This window comes from Corvus hawaiiensis, chromosome 8 (genome assembly GCF_020740725.1).
Source record: "Corvus hawaiiensis isolate bCorHaw1 chromosome 8, bCorHaw1.pri.cur, whole genome shotgun sequence".
NCBI lineage: Eukaryota > Metazoa > Chordata > Aves > Passeriformes > Corvidae > Corvus > Corvus hawaiiensis.
In genome coordinates, this window is record NC_063220.1 from 22,112,841 (window position 1) to 22,137,175 (window position 24,335).

Genomic DNA, 24,335 nt, shown 5'->3' on the forward strand with positions numbered 1-24,335 from the left:
CCCTGCCCAACAGGTAGTTAAATAAACAGACCCAGGTGAGCAAAACTGCCAGTTTGAATCCTTTATTTCATTTTCTTTCCAGTTAGTGGGCTTATCCAAAAAATACATGCCTACCAGCTCCTAACAGTTTGCTCATGCTCAGCCTTTCCCCAGACTTTCTCTGTGCAGCTACAGAGCAGTCCTGACAGCATCCTTGCACTCTTCAGTAAGGGCAGCATCTCTTGGGCTGGTGCCAGGAGACACACCTTCTTGGCACTAGCAGGCCTCTGCTCCTCTGCCTGTGCCGCTTCCTAACCGAAGGTCCAACTCCCAAAGCTGCTGGAGGAAGCCAGAGTTGGGGCAGATCCCTCTGTGGGAGCGCACGGTCTGAATTGCAGCGGCGAGAGACATACCTTCACAGATCATTAAGAAAGCGAGGACAAGAGTTGCAGACCGACTGATTCCCATTGCACAGTGAACCAGTACTTTGCCTGGAAAAAGGAGAGAGATTTGCAATTATGCCAGCAGGCCTCATGGTAGGAGTTATTGTGCGGGAGCAGAGATGGAAGCTGGTACTGGGGATGGGCAAGCAGGTGCCCTGCAGAGCAGCCCTGGTGCAGTTCCCCTGGCTGGGGAACATGGGGCGTTTACTGGCTAGGAACAGAAAATTAGTAATTGCGTTCCAGGATCCACGGTCGCTTGTTTGAGCTTAGCTGTCAGCCTGACAGCACACCCTTATCCCTCCTGCCCAGCCTGCCATCCGTTGTGTCCCTGCTTGCTCATGTGTGGGTTTGGGAGTGATGTACTTGCTGGCAAAGTTTCAAGAGTTCACGCTTGAAGGCCATGCTGTGGGAAGCAGCCTTGGCAGGTTACTTAGTACCAGAGGGCTTGGAAACTTGGGATTTCAGAAGTGCAATGCTCAGGATTGCTCACTGCTGTTACAGGAACGCTCCCGGTTTTCCACAAGCTCTTTTTTTCTTCTTTGCTTAGGGCAGAAATACTTTCTGAGGGTGCTGACTGCTGCCCAGACTTTTTTGGAAGTGTGTGAAGAAAATGGGTGTTATCATTAAGAACAGCTGTTTGTATATGGCATTTGCACCAGATCACTTAAGCATTTTTATTTCTATAGCCCACCCTTTATTATTTTATTTCTATAGCCTACCTATAGCCTACTAATCACTGTCCTTCCCTAATGTCTGTATTTTCCCTTGTTTATTAAGTGACCAGCAGAATGACAATTTAAGAAATGTTCTTAGTTTTCCAGAGATTTCAGTGTGAGGTGTGCATCTTTATTAGGAGTCCATTAAGGGTAACATCATGAATCCTTCCCCTGTTCCTATAAGTGAGCCTCAGGGAACACCTTCCAGGGATCCAGCAGTATAACTTCCTCCTTCCCTCTGCTCTTCTTTTAGTTTTCCTGCTGTGATCATGAACAGAAGCAGGCCGAGAAACTCAATTCTGTATTGCAATTGCCTCCCGGGTTTCTAACGAGTGACTTTGACCCATGTTGGAAGATGAATATTTTTTTAAATGGTCTTATTTGAAATTAAAGGAAATTTTTAATTTAAAGGGAAATTTTGCTCTCAGATGGAAGAATTCAGGTTTGTAGTCCTTTCCCTCTAGATGTAAACAAAGAGCTCATTCTGGAACCTGAAAATTTGCATCTTTTAAGTATTGTAACATGCTTCAGCTTTCACAAAAACAGTAAGATCAATGAGAAATTTTTAGTTGAGGGTGAAACTCAATTGTTGTATAATTGTTCCTCTCAATTATAACAATGCATGAACATTTTCAAGCTCTCTTGTCCTTTGCTGCAGTCAGATCTATTTTTCTCACATAGACCATGGCCCAGCAACTCAGCATTATTAGAGTAACAAGTGATTAGATGCAGATATGAACTTCTGACCATCTAATGGACAGCTCTGTCTCCCATTAAGGCAGCTGAAGAAAATGTCTTTTTAGCATGAAAATTTCAGAACAGTTCTGCACTGGAAATCTTCACAAGTTTGAAACAAAATATTTTCTACCTTTTTTCTTTTTTTTTTTAGACTGTCACATTTGTGGTCTCTTGTTCATTCATTGTATAGCTGTACAAAATGCAGTTTAGTGGAGTACAATTTATATCCAGAAAAGATGAAAAATCAGTGACGACAATCCCATGTTGCTTTTTTCCTTTGGAGATGCAATAAACTATCTCAGATGCTGCTTCTCTGCAAAATTTAAGGAGGGGTAGAAAGAATAGACAGCTTTTCAGTGCTAGTTCCTTGCTTTGTTTGGGCTTACAGCATCTTAATTTCTCTATTATTAGGGAGTGAGATAAAAATATCCTTGTTGGATGATGAGCCTAGATTCAGACAAAAACCTTAGACTGATTGCCCCCATCTCCCCGGGTGTTAATTCTGGGTACTTCGTGCAGAGCTTTTAATCTTAAATCCCATTTTGTTTATGACAGAGTATTTTTTAGCAACCATTCTAGTTCTGACTAATGATGATGGCATAGCCACATGCTCAGAGAGCGTGAGCATGTGTTGTGAAAACCTGCTCTGGCCAGCAGGTTGAGAGAAGTGTTGAATTCCACAATGTATGTGACACAGCCACCTCTCATTATCCCGGCATGAGAAATCTGAGCACAGCCTTAAAGATAGACATGTCTTCAGTAGGAATAAAGGGACAAATATAGTCTTCAAGGAAGTGGCAAAAACAGCTCTGGTGACAGCAGACTTGGACCGGGCATCAAAACCTTTGAGGGAGGGAAGAGGTTTTCCAATGTAAAGCTAGTTTTGCAGAGTTTCTAGTTCTGTTTTATCATTCAGAAACAGTTTCATAGAATTTACTAAGATATTGATGCCCTTATTTGAGTTAAATTGCATCTATCTGTCAATTCCACTAACTTCATGAAAATTCTTGGAAGTTAAGTCCTGCTTTTTATGGGCATATGGAGAAATGTTTTGCACCCCTGCTAAAAGATAATGCTAATTTGAATTTCCATCAGACTTCTTTTTCAATGTACTGCACTTCTGTTAGGCTTCCCACCAACCTTGTAGGGTATGTATGCTGTATTATCTTCCCCTGAGGAGGCACTTGAGATCCAAACAACCCTGATCTGAGATTTTCAGAGGAGCATAAAGGAATCAGGAGCACAATTTCACTTTGAAAAATACTGCAAATAGGGCTAGGCCAAAAGATTTTTGGAAAATCTTTGCTTCAGAATTTTGCAGGCCTAACTGAAGTGTGGTGGCAGGGATGGGAAATCCAGACATTCACTCAAATGTGCACCCCAAATAACAGAAGCCAAGGAACAAAATGTTCTGAAAAAATTTCTTGGAATCAGAGCCACTCTTTTTTGTTTGTTTTTTTTTCTTTGTCTGAAAACGTTTGACCTACCAGCACTCTACAACTAAAAGAAAAAGAATTTATGGTTTGAACTGCATCATACGGGAAAAAACCAAACAAGAACAGAAAGAAATGCCCTTGATGTTAGATTTGATTTTGCATTGCTATATATTTTGAAATTAAATCTAAATTTTGGAAATGAAATCTAAACTGGATGGGGGACAGGAGACTTGATGTTCTGAATCTAAGTTTTGTAGAATTGTTTGAGTCCTTTTTTTCCCCCCCACCTGTATGAAGACTTCTGCCTTGGAAAATGCTCTGCCTCACCAGCAGTCTCGAACTGAAGGCCAAGCTGAGCACAGGTACAGATGCTGCTGTTAAATACTGCCTGTTGTGCTTTTGTTGGAGGCACAGAAAGCAGAACAAATGCCAGGCTCCTGCTTGTACAGCCTTGCTCTCTTGTTTTGTGTCTGTGTCTAGGAGGAGATGGCGTCCAGAAATAATACACTGTATTTTCTTCCCTGTTCCTCTGGCTTATCTGCACTTCAGAAGAGTCCTCCTACATCAGCAAACAGCTTCAGAAGGTGTCTCAGTAAAAGCCTGGACAAGCCCCAAGTATTGACCGTGGTCTTAATCTGCATGGCTCTCTAATCACTTGTTCCCATGAGGATGCAGGTATATTATCTCTTTTACAAGTGCAGTATGTATTCCACATTGTTAACCTCTGAGCATAGTGAAACAAAGGCTATGATAAATGCTGGTACACTGACAATAAAATGACTTGTTTGTTGCAGATAAATCAGTCATGTGAAATGATTTAATTAATGTAAAATTGCTCTAATGAAAGCAGATTTGAATTTACTGTGTGATTATTTTTAGCAAATAAATTGAATGTTAAACTTGAGTAAGGAAACAAAAGCTGTGTTGCTATTTGGTTCTGTTTACAAGGTCAGACCCTCGTCTCTTAGCAGTGGCTGCAAATGGGTGAAGTGACACTCTGAACCCCCGGTGACATCCTGCATGTGACCAGTGCCTGGAGCATGTCTGCTCCATGGGCTGACTGTGGTGGGCGATTCCAGCCATTCCATCCGCCTCTCATGGGACACAGCTGAGGCATCCCAGCACTCAGGCTCGGATTTGTAGGTGGCTGCTGGACCACAGCCACGGAGAGCAACGTTCACAGAGGCAGTTGTGTGTTCCCCTGTCATATGGGAGGCCAGGAGGTTATAACCAAATCTCTGTACCACAGAAAGCATGCCATGAGCTGCCATCTTCCAACTCTGCCTTCCCCACCCCCTTCAACATACAGTGCAAAGAGAAGCTGGACTGGCCCCACATTAGAGGACCATGTTGCAACCTTCTCAATGAGCATGAAACAGGATCCCTTAGGAATAATGGGATTAACTGAGGAGAAGTAGGGGCACTTAGCTTCTGGCATTATTAAATCTTGCAATCCTTATTTGAAATTTTGCACCACACATCTCGAGCTACTTTTTGCAGAGGCAGACAATAACTGTCATCTGTCTGGGATTTGTGCAGAACAATAACACTTGGTTTTTAACAGAGGATTATGGATATTCTATCCAGCTCATGCTTGCTGTAACTTTACTAACATCAAAGGGTTTGCACTAGGGATAAAGTTTGCACATTCAACTTTGTTGGCCAAATTCAAGTTGGGAAATTCAATGTTGTTGAACAAAATCAGTCATTAAAATGCATAATAACTTATTGTCCTTTTGCTAATCATCATTAAATGAGCTAAATGTCCTAAACTAGCCCTTGCTTTCTTGCAGGATGGATTCAATTTGGCTTAAGATGAGGCTCCAGATCTGTCACCCATAGTGAATGTCTCAGCTGCCCTCACTCCACTGGATCCAGCAGAAGTATTCTGCTCAGCGGGAGAGCTCAGCTGGGCTAATGGGCCCTAGGGGCTCTTTCCACGATTTTCTCATCTCCTGTTAGGTTTTAGCCAGGTGCAGAATCCACTGTCTGTTTCTTGATTAATCCAGTATCTGTTCTGTCACAGTTGAAAATAGCAGGAAGCCTACAGAGAGCTTTAAATAGTGGCATGTCTCTTCTTCCCACGCCTTCAGAGCAGGTAAGAGCTGTCATCTGCTGCAGAGTGGGAGGTCAGACTGATGTAATGCACCTACGATGGAGTCAAGCAAGAGGATCCTTTTCTCCAAAGTTAAGCAGCTTTCGTAACTCCCACCAACAAGAAGGTGACAGGGGAGGGAGCCCAGCTTTTCATTTGCTCCGCTAAAGTGGAGGAAGGGAAATGGCTTTGAGAGAGTCTGTCATTTCAAGATGTTAAAGGGTGATTTTAACCTGCCTGTTTTAAACATGTTCAGAGGTCAATAAAAGGCCGAGCTCTTTACTTGGGAATCTTTCTCTCAGCACAGTGTTAGTTTAATAGTTTTCATGACATGCTTTCATCAAGTTCTCTTTCCTTCCCCCTTTTGTTAGACTTTACAAAACCCTGCTGATTTACTTTACATTTAGCTGCACTCCAGAGAAATGCAAATTGCACAGGTGGCCATGCAAAGGGTCAAAATTGATATTCAAGGTGTTGTCCTTCCAGCTTGAACATGAGGGAGAAGGCCAATACTTTCCCAACTCAGTGTTTTCCCTTGTAGGGAAGGGGACAGATTGTGCATCTGCTTGCTCTTGTCTGAGCCTTCCCAAACAGCTCTGTTACATGGGCAAAGAAACAGCCAGGCTGTGCTGAAGGAAAGGCAGCCAAGGAAGTAGGGATCATAAAATAATGCTTACATGGCATGGCTGCAATAGTTGTGCATGTATTTCCTAATTTCTGCAACAAAAATAATGAAGGAAGTCAGGGTGCAATGCAGCCATTGACCACTGTGACTGGAACAGCTCCCAGCTAGGAGCAAGGAAGTGCACACTCCTCTGCTTCCTTTTGCTCACACTCTGGCACCTGAGTTTTAAGAAACTGCCTTAAAAACAAACTCCTTACATCACCAAAGATAATATTCTGTTCAGCTAAGGTAGAAATTTGGAATAAATCTGTCTAGGCTGTTTTCTGGACTCATGGTAGAAGGCATCAGAATTTTTTTTCAAGCACGACGGAATAATAGTTCTTACCTACTTCTAATGAGTACTTGATTCATAGTTTTAAATATGTTTGTGCTTCATACAGTCTTAACTTTGACTTATCCTCTTAGGCAAAAAGGATAATATATTTCCATTAAAGAAAAAAAAAATGTTGAATTTGCTTGTAATAGTTAAGCAGTAGTCTTAAATGACTTCTCAACCAAACAGTAGTACCTTGTTACATCCTGTATTTAATATGGACAGGCCTCTTGTCACGTGGTGTATTTTTTTGTTGTTGTTCAACTTCACTGCTTATAATAAACACTATTTTTTTTCTTCTAAATGATGTGAGTAAAAATTCCCTCCCTGTGTCATCCCTGCACAGCTCATGGGTATTTAGCTCCTAAATTTCTGTACCTTAGGAAATTATGCTTCCAGAACATCTTGTTTATATATTTTCTAAACTGTTGCACTTTTCTCAAAATGATGAATGTCAGCAACAGCTGGACAGCGTATGATTAAATTTCACCTTGTCTCCATTCCCAGAACCCTGCTTCCATATGGAGTTCAGTAAAGCAATATTAAAAGCATGGGAGTAGGGATAAATATGCCTTGAGCCGTAACTTGTTCTGCATTCATAACTTAGTCTTTCGGTATGCATTTTGTAAAGCACTAGTTTTGTTTGCTATTGTGGCTTCCACAATTCATCTGTTGTTTTCTGTCTTTTGTCAATTGATTTGGAACTTTGCTTTTACACACATGTGAACAGATTTTGGATCTTACCTTTCTCTGGAGCACTGCCAATAATGACTTCAATTGCAAATAGCATATGCTGTAATAGAAATGGGTGAAAATCCAAATTCCCCAAATGCAGCCCTAAATTGCACAAAGGCAAGTATTTTCTAACAGGAGAGATCAAGCCCTCCTAAGAGCAGGAAACACAGAGGTACCTACCATGAAGGTACACTGCTTGCAGTTACTGTGTCTCTCCTTCCTGGCTAATCTGGTATGGATCAGATCTACTAATGCATATAATTAAGCTGGGTAGTTAGTACTTTAGGACCCTGATCGAAATAAAAGCTCAGCATGATGCAAGCAAAACAGTTTGCTGAGTGTGTAACTGTTCTCTTAATAAATCACTTACTTTTGAGTAGTATCTATACAGTTTTGTGGCACAGTAATGACTTGCTTTTGTGAAGGCTTGCCCTTAGCAGTAATGATCCCCCATTAGCCCCAAGCCTCTGGTGTTGTACCTGGCATGTATTTAGTGAGTCTGAGGATTTTGTGGGCTGTCTTTCTATTTCAAAGTTATACTTTTTCTAGCAACAGCATGACATTATTCCTGGCTGGTGGTGTTGCTTAAGCTCCCTGCTACAGAACCGCTTTCTAGCAAGTTCTTCCCTATTCTGTGCCTGTAGGACTTGCACAGATTGTAGCATTATAATTGAATCTTTTTACTCAAATATGATGCTTGCGCTTGTCTTTTATTTTAAATCCCATCACTAATTTGAAAAGATCAAATAATGTGCCTCCTCCCAGGTCAGTGTATCCCTGTAGGTCACAAAGGACACTTGCTATTTTGTCTTTTGCTGATGATTAACACTAGGCATGGGGAGAACCCTTTTAAAAGGCTGTTCAGTGCATCCTTCCCTGTTTCAGGGAAACAGGAGAACTCCCACTCACTGTAGGAGTTCAGGAGGCAGGTAGGATGCTACTTGGTTTGAGTATCTCCATTCTTACCATGTGCAGGTGGTTGGTTTATGTCAAATAATATTTGATAACTTGCCCTGCTTGTCTGCTATGCAGAAGATATGCAACATGCACAGATGGTCTAGTTACCTCTTGGGGAATTCAATGCTGCTCTGATGTACTGAGCAACTGGATAGAAGTGAATGCTGAGATCAAAGTTTGGGTTGTCCTCTGCTTCTACTCCATAGTAATCCACGGGCAAGTCGTTGTAGAACTTGGGCCCAGTGTTGATGCGGAATCTCCCGGCAGCAGCATTCACAATGTGGGAGATGCCCATGCGGCTCAGCTGTGCCTTGTCGCGAGCGACATACCTGGAAGAAAGATGGGGAATTATATTTGCTTGCTGCATTGCAATGCAGGGAAGAACACGCTGCTGATGGTGAGTTTGTTACAACTGCAGGAAGTGGTAGTGGCTATTTTTCTGACAGGTTGATCAGGTCTAAAGTGTCCATCAAAATGCTTTGAGACAGAAGTGACTTGTTAAGAAACTGACTCTTAGATTTCCCTCAGTTTTTTTCCAAACATATGTTTAGATGGTTCTCAACTGATAAAGGGTGGTGGTGGTAGATATTTCTGCACAAGCTAAGGGTTTTCTGATTTCAAGGGCTTTCTCACCAAGTCACCTCTGCTGAGCATTCATCAGTTCAGGGACTGATGCCACCTGGCAAAGTGAGGAGAAAATGAGCTTGATGCTGTTTTACCCAGCTCTGGCATGACTGCCTGAAGTAGCAATGCCACAGCTTCAGTGGGCTGTTGCAGTGTGTGACTCCTGCACTAATGCAGGAGTAGAAACCAGGATGGGGAATATTCTTCTTAAGTTAGTTAGGATACGTTTTCTCTGGGCTATAGCATCCTATGCACAGTTCAGTCTTGTTCAACACTTAGACCTGTTGTGAGAGGTCCCCAGACTAGTGCCTAGCTCTCTTTTTTTAAATAAAGAGTGGAAGATTTGGGGGGAAGAGTTGCAATAACCTTCAGCCCTTCCTGTCTCTTACAGGTCTCCCACATAAAGGTTTGGCCAGACTTCATCCACATGCCCTGTGGGGTGTGTGCGTGTGCAGAGCAGGTGCCGCAGCTCCTCCAGGGATGGTGTCCCAGCGCTGCTCCCACTGCCAGGCATCCAGCTTGAGGCACTTCTTATCCTGGGCCGCCGTAAGTCCTGGCTGCACAAGGAGTCCCAGGCCATCCTGAAAGGGGAGGGCAGACATTCACCACCAGCCAGAGATATTTCTGACAGCCCCCTTTCTTCCTCTCACCTTCTTGAACAGTTGATTAAAACTTCATTATATTTTTAAAGATTATTTTCTTCATAGGAAATGGGGAAGTTCCTGCTACTGTCTGGAATTCTAAACGCTATTATTAGCACAGTGAAAAAGCCCAGCCCTTGATACGCCAGCACGACTTCTGCTTTGACATGGAAAGAGGTAATGCTATGGAGAACATCTTGTGTAAATGTATCTACTCAAAGGGTGTAGAAACAAGGTATTAATTTGGTATGCTGAAGTTTTCCTTTAACCAGGTAACTTGGGCTTCTTTACATATACTTAATCTGATTTGTCTTCTAATTTCCTCAACAAACTGATCTCGACTGAGTAGAATAAGTCATTCACTTATTAGTCATTAGCTATTAACTGTCGACTTCAATGGGGAAAACTCTGTAAACAGTAGTTTGGTTCTTTCCAATGGTATTTACTGGCCATACTGGTTGTCCTCATGACAAATGCTCATGTTAGAAAAATCTGGATGAGTTACAGTGATTCCAGCTGTCACTCATATGAACATTAACTAATTTTTTTAATAAGTTCTTTAATTTGCATACCTCTCCTCTCTGTTCCCTTCACAAACTATCCCGTTTCTAATCTTGAAGCAAGTACTTTAGTTACAAGAAACACTTTTTTTAGGCATCACTTTATCTCTGGAATTACTCTGTTTCCATACGGTACATTTCTTTTGAAATAGTGGCTTCTCTACAGCGTTAGCTGTAGATTTGAACTGTTGGGAGGATTTTTTCAGATGGGAATAGAAATTATATTTTTCCCAGAGTTCTAAGAAAATATTCAACTTCTTTTTGGTATGTTCTAACAATGAGCCAAACATCTGCATTACATAGATAGTAGGAAATCTGTCAACTCATGAGCCTTAAAACAGAAGCACCTGTCTTGGACATGGTTGAAGTTGTAGTCAGTGAGTCCAAGTCTTGCTCTGGCACTGCCTGAAGCACGTCTTCTACATAAATGATTTGAGGGGTGGTTTGGGGTAAAACAGTCCAGGACAGCAAACCTGAAATCTTGGATCTTTCTGCTGAACATATCTATCGTTATCAAATGGGTTTTTAAGTTCAAGCACCTTCATTGATGATTTCTTTTCAAACACCAGCTGTGGTGAAATGTTCTCCTCGTTTCCCATCCAGGTATCTTCTCTAGCTCTAAGTTTACATTTTGGTGTAATTTTTTTTTTTTGCATGCACAAAGACCAAGCAAGAGGATCTGAAGGCTAGCCTGCTTTGGGAGCTCATTGCACCTTCATATTAATACAGTGCTTTGCTGAAGGGCAAATGGAGCAACTAATTCCCTGAAATATCCACAGAAAAGAAGGAGGAAAGTGTCAGAGTTAGGCTACAGAAGGTGGCCCCTAGAAGTCATCCTTCTGCCCTGCATGTGGGGTGATCTGCCTTGCCACCTAGTTGCCAGGAGGAGCCCTCTGTTATTTCAGTACACCTTCTTCTGCCACCTTCATGGCAGCTTTGGCCTCTTGGATACAGTAAGTTTTCACCAAGTGATGTTCCCAGAATGGTCTTGCATTGTTAAGAGAGCATTACAAAGGTCTCCACTGTGGAATGTGCTTCCCTCCCAGATGTGCTTATCTCCTCCAGTGTCAGCTTTTACTGTGAAAACAAAAGCAGATGTTCTTGTCCATTTTGGTTGGCTTTATGCAAGTGGAGGCATGGAGGAATTCCCTACTGGAACAGGCATCTCCCATTGATTTTGATCGCAGCTTTGACACTGGCCACCCCAGTGTCCCCTGTGCCAGCTCTGCCTGTCTCCTGCTGGTGATTTTGGACACTTCTCTCATCCCACACAGGAGGTCTGCGGCAGAAATGGGACTTGGATTTCCTGTGCCCTGACCACAGGGCCATCTGCCAATTCATTAAGTACTTTCAAGAATAACAGCCTCCTCCAATCCTTCCCGCCTCATAATATCTGCAACAAATGTTCCCCTTTTTTGATGTACCTAATTCCTTGCAGCATGGCTAATGACCACTCTAGGGCACTTCTCACTCCTTGTAAAGTCGCTTTAAACTGTTTTGGTTTTTTCTTATTCAGTACTGCCTGTTATCCTTTTCTCTAACCCTGTCCACAGTATAAATACTTTGATTTTCCTATTACCTCAGAGGACTGAAGGCTGCTGTCAGCCTTGCTTTCCTAAGCCTCACAGGAGCTGGGCAGATAACTGTGACGTATAGTACACCTAAGGAAAAGTGCTCCTTCAAAGACTGTTTTGTGTTGTTTTGTTGAAATTGTTTCTAGAAGGGAACATAACTGCATAGGCTGGGCAAAAGGAGGCTACATGTTGTATGTATCCACAGCTTTCAATATCCATGTGCTACATGGATATTGAAAGCTGTGGAATAATGGTCTTTGTAAGATGGGACTGCTTCAGAATTTTCCTAAGATGACTTTCAGCTTGTGCTCACATGGATATTGTATTATAGCTAAGGAATTTACTCCTGTTGAAACACAGATGTGAACTGCTGATGGTGTGTACAAAACTCATTTCATCTTCCTTCTGGTCACATTTTTTTAACAGGAGAATAGCACCAGTTTGTGTAAACACTATGTCCAATAAAATGGAAGGACTGGAGTTCAAATTTCAAATGTGAAAAACCTGCAACTAACAGGCTGGGAATGATTCAAAAGCAAAGAAGCCTCAGTAGGACTATTTAACTAATATGCTGAATAATGAATGCACTGAAAAAATAATAGCTTTCCATAGACAATTTACAAACAGAAAAACAAGATAATTTTTTTTCTGAATAAATGACTACTCAGTTCTGGCAGCAGTCTAACATCTTAACTCACTAAATTTATACATGCAAGTGTCATTACTGAAATGCACATGTTTAAAGAGAACAATGCTACGATTAAAATTTTGTGTAATGTTTTATAAGGAACATGGATAGATTAAAAAAAATTTAGTATGAAAGGAAAATTATTATATGTAATAATGTGATGGCTGTTCATTTAAAAAAAATGTTTTTAATGATTCTCAGCTCAATTCCTCTACACTGACTCTTTGTAGTGGATCTGTTTCTGAGATGTGTGTTGTATGAACGAGCAATACAATTTTAAAATGCTGGTTTCTGAATGATGATGACATGAAACATTCCTGATCTTTGCTCTGCTGGAGATGTATTATGGTAATTATTCAATCACTTAGGAGAAGTTTTACCATTATATTTATATTAATTTTGAATTGGTTTGTACTGCAACTGTAATTGTATCTGAACTATGCAATAGAATTTCCTTAATTACAGGTAGCAGGAGGATTGCAATCAAAGAGGCCTTTGCAAGCACGTTATTCTGATGATGCAGTGACCCAGAGTATGACACAAGCTGTTTGTGCCTCCATCTCTGCCTGCACCTGTAGCCACCCCCCTGGACTGATGTGTGTTGGTGGCTTTGCTGCAGTTGGGCTATGAGAGCAGCCAGGTCAATGGTTCCTTATGTATCAACTATGCCAGGAAGAAAGGAAAGTGGTCCTGTGAGAGGTCTCAGATATCATCTCCTTCCTGACTGTTTAGGATTCCCATCTGCCCAGCAGTGAATGCCCCTATGGACTGCATATACTGTGGATTCTTTGGTTGGGATTCAGTTAATTCAGTGACTAAAGCTTTATCTGTAACATAATCAGTGCTATTCAGTACGGTGCCGAGGAGCAGGCCTTTAGAGACAGGTGTTCCTTTACAGGTGTCTCAGTCCTTGGAAACATATGCCACCTTTTATCCAATTTCTCCAATTCCACAATATTTAACTAAACAACAAAAGGAAAAGTCAGTGTAATTTGACAATTTGACTTTACATTGATCCGAGATCAAATTCAGAGGATGGTATGAAGGCTGAGATGAAGCAACAGAAAATCCTGCAGCATGATGCTGTGGTAAATCAGGAGGAAAAGAACAACTCTTGTGTCTAGGATATTTAGTAGAAAGCCTTTACAACCTCTGCTTTAACTTGCATTTTCCAATGCCAGGATAAAGGAGGGATCTGCATATAATATAAGGATGTCAATGCTCTCATTTCAATCAAGTGTCAAATATACTAATCATCCCAGGGCCTATATTGGCTTTTCTGTATGGGTAGAACATTGCCATTTTCTTATGATGTAAGTAAAGATATTTCTGAGTCTTTAAATCCTGAAAACAAATTAGCCTCCATCCTGTGTTTTCTCAAGCTGCTATGTGCTATAACCTTGCCATCCCAGTGAAGATATGAGTCTGACTATACTTCAGATAGACTGATTTGTGGTGGTAAAAGACTAGGCTGAAGCCTGGGGCTTGGCCAAATAGGTCGTGTCAAGTTCATGCCTATCAGGTATTCAAAAGCCATAAACATTTCTCAGCAAGCCTATCCCCTGGAAAGGTTCCTCCAAGATAACATATGTTTGAGAGAGGGTTTTGTGTTGCTACATCGCCACACAAATGACAAGTATTACTGTCATCATTCTTCCTTCCTTAGCGTTTAACCCAATAGTCTCGCTGGAGTCGTAATTTATCAATTGCTAGAAGCAGTACGAGATATAGATGGTATGAATCAAACACAGCAATGACTGAGGTAGGGCTGGCTGGACTTGAAAGCTGATAGAGGAAGTGTCTAGGGAGGCACAAGGTATTTGAGTAGCCAACTGTTTGTAAGAAAATCTCTCCAGCAGCTGGAGGATGTAATCTGAACAGCACTTCCAAATTTAGTAGAGGCTTCCAGACCCACAACTGTAACCCAGCTATACGTTTAGGGCAAGGCACCCACTTGGTGGGACTTGGCAAGATCTATTAGGTGGACTTGCTCTCCACAGACCACGCAAGGCCTGTGTTGAGGAGCAGACTAATCTCTGTACTGAACAGCCTTGAGCAGCACAAAAAAGGCAAAAACATCTGATTTTTCTTCCTCTCAGTATTGCATTGGCAAACATTTTCTGTCCTAACTTTAGAGGAACTGTGATGCTTCCCCTCTGTCCAAGTAAAATTTCTCTGTGTGCCATCCAGGCAAATCAACAGCTACATTTTTGGTGCAATGCACTCTTCAAATGTAGCAAAGAAGTTAATCCACCCATCCTGGTTCTCAAATACGCTGAATTTACCACAGTTTCCACTGATGTTATGGATTTCCAAGCCTCAGAAGCCTCAAAAATGTATAATTTTTTCATAGCAAGTCAGTGGGCCAGGCTGCAGTTCTCAGACCTGATGGTCTTGACTGTTTCAGGATGTACATTAGCATGCAGGCCCCAAGGCAGGGTGGCCTCTGAGTTTTTTTCTGTGACTGTAGTATAAAATATTCTCTTGTCATCAGCTGGTTAGTACATTTGTATTTACCAGCCATGTGTGCAGTTCCTGACAGTGGCTAGACAGACTCAGCCATCCTTTGATGTGCAGCCATGTTGTACCAAGTGTGCAAAACTCGACCACCTGCTGATTTTGCTAACTCTTCTGGGTCTTGAATGTATGTTTATTTTATTCTTTAGCCATGGGAAACCAACTCTGTAGAGTTATTGCCCACACAGAAGCTTTGAGTGGATAAGAGAAGTGAAAAATATGAGCAGCAAAATTAATTTTCCCTGACCCATCCCTTCCTCACAAAATGAAAAATCATGGGTTGCTGTACCTAGTGGCATATTTGTAATGTAAGTGTGATCCTAACCATGTTTATGAGCCAGGAGAGAGTCGTGGACAGAATCTGTACCAGGTAGAGGAATGCACATGGAGTATGCTTTACAGAAACCATGGCTGATAGGTAGCACCACCAGAAGGACTGTAGAGATGAGAGAGAGTTTATCCACCCCAAGCTCTTCTGTGGCCTCTTCACCACTGAAGCTTAGGTATATTTTGTTTCTGAATTGGACTTTTTATTTACTAGTTACAAATTTTACATGCCCTTTTAATAGTGTGCATTGTAACTATTTAAAGCTGAGCATTAAACAGGCCCAGACACTGTTAACAATCTGCAGGTTACGATATATTTTTTTGTGTAACTGCTTGTTATAGCATCAACTACTAAGAATTTATTACTGGTGCATTTTAGGTAGTGCTTTACAGTCATTTAATTACAGCCATCCAGCAATCATTACATAAATATGCATTGAGAGCAAGAACCCCAATATAAGTTGACCCAAAAGGCTTTTACCTGCCAAGACCAGAGTTTGGGCCCTCAGGTGGCAATGATGTCATTGCATATGCAGGGAACACTGAGTTTAAGGCTGTGCAGGGAGCTGCATTCCTCCCAGCACTAGGTGTTCATGAAATCATCAGCTGGAGCAAGAGCACTGTAGAGCTCTAAGGACCTGAACTTGGCTCTTGGCAAGCAAGGAAAGCAAAGCTGGTTCCCTTCCAGCCCTAGTCTCTGCAAAGATGTGGCTTTTGGCTGTGAGCATGGAAGGTCAGCTGCAAAACTAGGCCCTCTGGAGCCCATTGGTACCTCTGCTCTTACCTGCCAAGTGCCTCCTTACATCCATTAACCCTACCTGATCTGGCAGACCACCAGACACACTTCATATGACCCAAAGACAGTAGCTGGTCCAAAACGCATCTACCACATCTCCATGCTATTTGTGACTGCAGCACCACGCCCATATTTGACAACCTCTCTAGCTCCTGGCCAAGCTACTGCTCCTACATCAAATATCACTGCTGGTGTCCTCTCCTGCAATCAACTTCAGCCATTAGACTTCACTGTCAGTTCTGACAGACTCTTAACTCCTTCCTCCATTCAGTACTGACATTTTTCACTACTTACTTCTTGAGAAAGTAAAAATCCCAATCTATAGCATTATAGCACTAAACAGTTCTTAGACATGCTATGAAATACTCTTGATATCACTATGCTTGCACTTGAAGACAAGCTCACCTAAAATTTAGTTGTTCTGTGTTAAGGCTGGCTCTTCTTCTGGGCTCAAGAATTGTTACATCACTGTATCTCTCTTGCCTCCAGCAATAACATGTTGGGGGTGAAAACTGGTATTCTCTGAATTGGTAAGCTCCGTTTTTCCTCCTAGAAGCACCCTCAGAAGCTTACTGAAAAATTGAAGGATGAAACATTTCTGAAAGACAGGCTGGCAAGTTGATGCAGGTTGCTCTAAATCAGGAGCAACATGTGCCGCTTTGATTTCCTCTTGGAGCTGCCAGTCGGAACCAGCTGGGTTGTCTGGCTGACACTGGTTTTTTGGTACAACTACTCCAAAGCCCTCACTCTCCCTGAACAACACAAATCCTAGTTGCTTTTTCATGGCTTATAGCAATGCTTTACCAATATCTGCAGCCTGCAGTTGCAGGGAGCGTGTGTTGCTCTCGTTACTGGATGCCGTTAGTACAGCATGACCCTGGGGAGAGGTACAAGCTGGGATTTATTGACAGATGGCCTGAAATGTGCTGAGTCTGTTCTCTGATGCAGACCTGGTGGCCTGGAGGCTCACCTTTGTGGTGATGTGGTTCAGCCTCACACTGTTACTGTGTGGGAGATAGAGCCTGTTCACGCTGTAGCACAGACACATTCTCTGCTCCATCTCCAAGGCCGTTTGGGGTGAAACTGTGACTGCCACGCAGCCAAAGTCCTACACTCTTTTGTATACAGTCTGCTATGTAAGGGGTGTTGATTTGGACCGCACACATCCAACCAAATACGAGAAAGCCAGGTGGGTTGCTGGGTGTGCTGCATCGAGCTTGCTCAAAGAAGGACGAAGTGTCCCTTGGGGGTTGTTTCCAGTCTCTCAGCATGGTTTTATTCTTCAGATTTATTCCACGTCGCATATTCTTAATCTAGCCTCATCAAATTTTCCCAGGTCACCTCCTAAATGATCCGAAGTCATGTTTCTTTCTTGCTTTGGCAAGGTTTAGAGGCCAAGGATTTCCTGTGCTGTGCCTTGCACAAAACCCCAGTTGCAATGCAGTCCCTTGGGTCAGCTTCCTGTGGCCCAAGAGAGTTTAGGAGCCCACATCTGAAGGTGAATGAGGCTGCTGTTAACAATAACTAATACAGCAGTGTCCTCCAGCCCAGAACTGAAAACATCAGGCTTCAGAATTCAAAGAATTCCATTACAAATGAATGGTTTCTGCCCCAAGGATCTAACCAAAAGGATGGCACAATGCAAAGCCCTTCTCCCCTGTGACTAGCTCTGGTATGTTCTTCTATCTTAAAAACAATATATTGCCGCTTTTTCTTTTTTTTTCTTGTGTCTCTTCTGTTGGAGGGCATTAGAGTTTTCACTGCTCTTTGTTCTCGTCCTGTGGTCTCTACCAGCACCACAAAGACAGCTCAGCTACCCAATTTACCCGAGACAGCAGACACATAGCCCCGACACTGGCATAGCAGGAGGCTTGAGTAACCTGCTAGGAAGTAAGATGGGAAACAGCAGGAGGTAGGCAGCCAAGATTCCCTGGTGTTTCTTGGGCACTGGAAAGCCTTTCATAGTTTTTATTACAGTGATCCTGTGAGGAACAGTGCTGTTCCCACCACACAGGTGGAGATGGTAAAGTTAAGCTTGATGATTTTCCTACGTGTCTCCACAAGTCTGAGCTGGGAGGCAGTCCAGGGGCAGAGTGCTGCCAAACACTGGTAGCAATAGCTGGACCTGAATAAAGAGTTGCCCTCGGGTTTAATGTGGGTCAAAAGCTTTTACTCACCTCTAGCAAGTGAAAGGCAGCTTACAATAGGAGGTGAGTAACCATCAAGGTTGGACTTCCACGCTGGTGGGCAAGGTTTTTTAGGAATGCTTTGGCAGATGTTGGCTTCAATGCCCAAAAGAAAATTCAGAACACATAAAATCAAAACAAGGACAAGAAACCCTTTTATCACTGTTCTCCTGATACCCTTCTTTCTGAGCTTGCAAAGTCCTGTTTTTACAGTTATTTAAAAAAATAATAGTATGATCTCTTATTAAATGCAGTGACATTATGGCTTTAAACCAACTGTGCTGTCTAATTGTCTCTTTATCTTTCTCACATCCCAGCCTCTCTGATCTAAGCCTTGCTAGCAATTTGATAGCCATGGCAGGACGTGGAGAGGTCTGGAAGGTTAGTTCCAGTAGCCTGTATTTTGCACCAGTGACTTCTGGCAGAAAGATAAACCACAGAGCTGATTGCAAGTTCCTGTGGCCCAGGTTTCTGGCTACAAAACTGGGAAGGATAAACACCTTCTTAAGCACTGCAAGATAGAAATAGAACAATAGAAAGGAATGGAAATCCTCTCGTAATGGCTAGAAGCAATCCAGATGTTTTGTTTTATTCCCACCATGAGAACTATGGTCAGTCCTAGTGCAAGCTTGGCCACCTGTCAGATCAAGTTTGTGAACTAAGGCTTATGGGAATTTGACACGCTCTTGTCTTGGAGCATGCTGGTATGATCAATGCAGAATCCTCCTACAGCAGTGACACAATGTGTATGCTACCCATGCTGTTCCAGATGCCCCTCATAAATCATTAAAATACTGGCTAGTTCTAATCAGATCCTTTGAGTTATAACGTAATATACTATTTGAGAACTAAAACCAGTAAATCAAGTTAGAGGTCAGAGTTAGACTGAACACAGCTGAGGCTTGCTTGCTGATATGTGTATAGTCTAAGAGATGCAACGGAAGGAGATGAAATCCCAACTCAGCTAAGCAAATTGCTTTCTTCTCATTGTAAAGTCTTGCTACTAAGTCTGTGGAAGAGAAAAAAATAGGAATTCATCATACTCTGTAGCAGAGCTGATTTGAGGTCTAGAATTTCCCAGCAATTGTGTTAGCTCTTGGGATTATAGGTATTTCTGATCATTTGTCCTCCAGGCTAACTCTTAACCATCTTTCTAAAACAAACTAGCAGCTAAAAATTTGTGCCCTCAAATGTCATAGATCACCCACTACAAAAACAGAACATATTTTCTCCTATAGCATAGAAAACAGGTAACTTCTAATACAAAAAAAAAACCATCATATCCCATTAGAAGGCAGCCGTTGTGTTTGCACTCTTCAGTCTTACCTGGGACACAACAGGCACCTTTGTGAAGGGGAGGCTGCAGTGCCCAAGTGCTGGGAACCCAGAAGTTTGTGTGCTGGGGTGCTACTGCATAAACCCAAATAATCAATGTTTTCTACATGGAAAAGGTTGAGGGCCATCTGAATTTTTCAAGTGTTATCTGATTCTGAGGACAACACAGTATAGGGTATGGCCAAGCTCCATGACCAACAAGTAGTTTGGCCACCATAAATGGTATCTGTCAAAGAATAATACTGAAAGCTAACTTCCCCATTTATGCTGTATTTGCATGGACATTTTGTTTCTTGCATTATACTTAAAAGAGTAATTGTTCTTCCCTTATGGCAAAGACAGTCTGGGGCAGAGGATCCTGCAGGCTCAGTACTGCTGAGTACTTTCTCATATTTACTTTGTACTTTCTCCCTTAAACCTCTCTGTCCTAAACTGGACAGAGTGTTTTTAAAGCCCATAAAGCAGAGTAACTTGGCACCTGAGTTATACCTATGGAGCCATATTTCTGTAGTGGTCTGCAGGGAAGGCTCTCAGAGTCCCCAGTTATGGTAGCCTCCCTTCAGTCAAAAACATCACCAGAACAGGACTTTGCTCTAATCCTGTGAAAGCCTGTTATTCTGGGCACAGGCTTAGCTTTTGGGAGGTGCGAGCTGTATGAACTCTTGGGGTTCATGCTGGCAACTCTTGAACTGAAACATCTGGTGATGCAGAAAGTCAACATAAACCAGTGAACAAAGTCTCTATGAGTCACTGGCAGTAAATAAAAGAACTATCAAAACCAAGGCAGTAAATAATGGGTGGTGAACAGAGTGAAGCTTGGCCTATTTGAAAGATGCACCAACACCTCCAAAGTGGGTGCATGTATGGAGCAAGATGGATTAATATCGTGTTTTATTTCTAATTAGACCTCAAGCAAGTTTGAATTTCTCTTAAATCTGGTGGCGAAATAGTTGAAACATAGAAAGAGAAACAATGATCAGCTTCATCAGAGGTGCAGCACAGCTTGGTGCAGCAACTTAATGAAGATTTGTTGGTCAACAACAATCTCCCAACCCACTTAACATGCTCTCCATTTAATTTGCTCTGCTATTGTAGCAAATGTGAAGCCCCAAAGTCAGACTCAGCTTTTGTGGCTCTTGTAGCCTCTGCAGTGTCAGCAGGAAGCACAAACCAAAGAGTTAGAGCCTAGACTCGAGCAATGTATATTTCTCTTAATGAAACCCAAACCCAGGTGACATTTTTGGGAGAGCGGAAACAGGAAATGTAGTCCCTTTGGGGGGCAGGGGCTGTTCACAACACTCAGAAACTTGGCCCACATTTCTGGTCTCCTCCCTTTCTACTCCACAAAGGGCTTGTAGCACTTTTAGACAAACTTGGATCCATTGTATGTTGTGAGAGAACCTGCTGGGAAATTAGGGGACTCCTGCACTCCAGGAGAGAGGAAATGTGTGTTTCTGCTTTGTGTTTTTAGGAAAGTAGGAAGATTCAAAATAAAACACAACAGATGGGAATCTCACAGAGACAGACACTGGGAAATGTTTAGACAAGCTTTGTTCCCAGTTCTTGAGCTTAGAATTTAGCCATGAAACTGCAGAGAGACTTCAGAAAGACAATGAAATGCATTTTGGCTTTGAATACAGTTCCTCCAGATTCCAACAAGAGTTGTGCACGTGAATCTGAAGGCAGAATATAGCCAGCAGTATGGGGAATAGATGTAATATGAGAAACTCTCATGCTATATTATTATAGTCTGAATTGTTTCCATCATTTTGGGTTAAGTAATTCCCCACTATCCATCTCTAAAGCGCAAACAGTGCAGCCTTGATGTGCCCCAGGGAAAGGAAGCAAACCAGCCTTTGAATCTTTACCCAACCTTACTGCTCATATTTTGCTTTCAGTAAGTGTTCAAATCCTTTAATACTTCATTCCCATAAAAATATATTTACCAGGGGTTTTTGTGGCAGCAGTGAGGCTGTGTTTATTATTTTAGGAACACCACACGACTGGCTTTAGAGAAAAGACAAGGCAGGAGCATGGAGTGCTGCAAATCTATCAGAGAACAGCATGTTTTCCACCTGTTGAGGCAGCAACCACAATAACAGATGCACATAATAATTACCTGTACCTCAAAGGCAGCACCAAGTCCTGCACCTTCTGCTCCCCACCTAGCAGACAGCTTGGTAACAGAATTACAAAAGAGAAGCATTGAGACAGAGTAGGTAGTACTTTGTGAAGAACGAAAAAGCAGCTCTTATTAAAAGAAAAACTGGAAGGTGGAAGATGAGAAGGAAAGATCTGACATGCCACGATGCTAAAAGAGTGGAGCTAAGGGACTCCAGGAGTCTACCTTTTTTTTAGAGTGGCAGTCAGGTTTTTACTAATACCCTTTCCAAAGATGCTTTCATTTGTATTCTGAACATTAGAGATAATTTCAACTGATAAATAGGTGCTCCACGTAGCTACTGGAGCCCATTCCTTCCCAGAGATGGATGGTTCTGCAGTGGCAAGAGGGGCACACAGGATAAGAGCCTCGTCTTAAGTGACACCATGAATGATCACAACTTTGTGCCAGTACCCTGTTCCTATTCCTCTCTCTGCTGCCTGGCACTGGGATTGTGCTGGGGCTACACACACCCTTTTGTTTCCAAGTGCCCCAGAACACCTGGTGTAAGAAGGGCAGGGGACAGTATGGGGAGCAGGGATGCATGGCAGGCAAGACGTTTTTGGTTTTTCCTGCTTAAGTGCTGAGGCTTGTAAGGCTTGTCTCTTTTTCCTCTTCCTCTGACTACCCAAAGTGGTAACATTTGGCTGGGTGAGGATTTGACCTCTGGACTGATTTGTACCACCGTAGTTCCTTGTTGCACAAAGGAACAGATCCTTCCTAGAAAGGATTTGTAGGGGAAATGATCTCAGGCCTCATTTAATCTTGACAGAAGAAGATGATGAGAAGACTGTGTGCTGAGCTGGAGTTTTCCTTTGAATTCCTATGGTGTTAAAGGCAGCACTATAAATAGACACACTATCCTTTTTACCCTGGTACAATTCTGTCTCTAGCTCCCCATACAGACAGCAAGTCTGCTGGTAGGTATTTAGCAGGAATTAATTTAACCCAGTCTTCTCCTTCTGTACTCTTTTACTCCAAGCATCACAATGGCTTCCACAGCCATACAAGCATATTTCCTCAATAAAAATGTTCTGAGGAAGACTGCTGATATTAAAAATCCCATTTCTGTCTGAAAAGTCTATCCTAGTTATAAATAATCCATAAATGCCCCAAACTATAAAGAGTTAGTATTAAAAAAAAAAAAAAAAGAAAGAAACCCTGCACCTCCCCGCCCCCCTTACTCTCCTCTCAAACTTCTTACTCTTTCATTTTGTTTCTCCCAGGTTTTGTTTGTGAACTGCACACCATTTTATTCATAGTCTGTTTCACATTTTCTCCAGTGTAACTGGCTGGACAGTCTCTCCCTTCCCGGGATCGACTTGTGAACATCAGCTGAGAGGAAGGAAACCCACATCCAGTGTTTTATAGCTATTATCTTAAAGATAGAGCTGTAAGAAATTTAAATACAAGCCAGATTGGTATTTAAATAAAATGGGTTTGTTTTTTTAAGCATCTTTTTTAGCAAGAGATCCTCAGCCTGTAAGTCCAGCTGGAAAGCAAACTCGAATTTCACAAATATTGGAGTTCCTGAGCATAAGGGCCCAGCCGCTGCTCTGGCCTGGCCCTGCCGGGGGCTCGCTGCTGGCGGAGCTGGCTGTGAGGGGGTTACATTGCTCGGTGCAGGTGCTGACTTCACTGGGGGTTGGTTTGTAAACAAGCTTAAAAGTACTTGCCTGGTAGTCGAAGCTCCCGCGCTGCGGTGTCTTGGATTACCTTTGTTTGAATAATACCACTCACTTTCCTCCTAATGTGCCAGCTGCACAACAAATTTCTAGCTTCTCCGGGTGTTCAGTTTATTCAAAGTCTATTTTTAATTCTGTTAATTATAACCCGTACTCCTCTACCCTCTTTGGACCTGCAGCAGGAGCCGGGGCAGGCAGCGGGCGAGGCTGAGCTGCGGAGGAGGCCGGTGCTCAGGCGGTGCCAGCGGCTGTGACCGGCCGGGGCCGCGGGCGGTGCCGGGACACGGAGCCTGAGGGCTGCCCCGACAGCGGGGGGTACCACTCCTGCTCCGTGCGGGGCAGCTGCGGCTCAGCCCAGCTGTGAGGCGTGAGGGGCTGGCTGAGCTTAGCCCTGGCCCGCCCGTGTGGGGGGCAGCCGGCTCCGTCCCTGCTGTGCCCCAGCCTGCCAGACGGCGCGGGCCACCCGCGGCGGGACAGGACGAGCGCGCTACCGAGCATCGGCTGCCGCGGTTTCCCCAGGGTTTGACCCGAATTCGGAGCAAAGCGGCCAAGGAGGGTCCGAGGCCCGGGTCCGGGTGGCAGCGCCCGCCACTCGGCGCGGCCCCGCCGGGACCCTCCCGCAGCCTCCCGACCGGCCGGGGGCGCCGTCCGCGCCGGGCCGCCCGCGCCACCTGGCGGCCGCAGCCGGAGCCGCGGGCGGGGGCCGGGCGGAGGGCAGCGCCCGGGACGGGACGGGATGCGGGGTGGGATGCGGGGTGGGATGCGGGGTGCGCTTTTGGGAGAAAAGCGGCGCGCGAGACATCGCAACATGAGAAGTTGCATTCTCTGTGTTACTCTGCTGTGCTTACAGTATTTTTACCATCAGAGTAAGCTGCAGATTCCCAGTTGTACCAATAAGTATTTTAAAAGCGCGGTAAGTTTGTATCCTGTGAAATGCGTTTAATGTCCGCATGCTGTAATACCCCCAGCAACAGCATCCTCAGCTCTGCCCTTTGCTCCAGCCCGAAAATGGCTGGTTGGCCTCATTCCTGCTTCCTAGAGGGGGAAGGATAAGAAAATGTGGTTCTTGTGCTTGAGGCTGGGGGTTTTTCCCTGACTTGCTCTGTAAGTTTAAATCACTTTGTTAGATTTAATTAGTGACAGA

The 24,335-nt window shown here is 43.3% G+C and overlaps 2 protein-coding genes across 2 annotated transcripts in view; both read right to left on the bottom strand.

The window, feature by feature from the left end:
- Window positions 1-8,285, bottom strand: part of DUSP29 (dual specificity phosphatase 29) — a 50,277-nt gene extending 41,992 nt beyond the window's left edge. The window contains exon 1 of the mRNA XM_048310563.1: window positions 8,206-8,285. The gene's annotated coding sequence lies outside the window, so the exon portion shown is untranslated. The remainder of the gene's footprint in view (window positions 1-8,205) is intronic.
- On the bottom strand, window positions 47-23,805 carry LOC125329126 (dual specificity protein phosphatase 13-like). Its single transcript, XM_048310564.1, has 4 exons — window positions 23,183-23,805; window positions 9,111-9,302; window positions 8,206-8,426; window positions 47-470 (listed from the first exon to the last, which is right to left on the bottom strand). The coding sequence occupies exons 2-4, from the start codon at window positions 9,299-9,301 to the stop codon at window positions 256-258; spliced, it is 627 nt and encodes a 208-aa protein (XP_048166521.1). The 5' UTR covers window position 9,302; window positions 23,183-23,805; the 3' UTR covers window positions 47-255.
- Between the last annotated feature and the right edge of the window lie 530 nt (window positions 23,806-24,335).

Bases quoted from the DNA above. Each gene is read 5' to 3' on its own strand.
- LOC125329126 (XM_048310564.1), bottom strand. From the start codon at position 9,301: ATGGCCTGGGACTCCTTGTGCAGCCAGGACTTACGGCGGCCCAGGATA. The intron at 8,427-9,110 runs GTAAGAGACAGG...TCTTTCTTCCAG, and splicing joins AACCTTTATGTGGGAGACCT to GTATGTCGCTCGCGACAAGG. The intron at 471-8,205 runs GTAACTAGACCA...TCCTTTTTCCAG, and splicing joins AGCATTGAATTCCCCAAGAG to GCAAAGTACTGGTTCACTGT.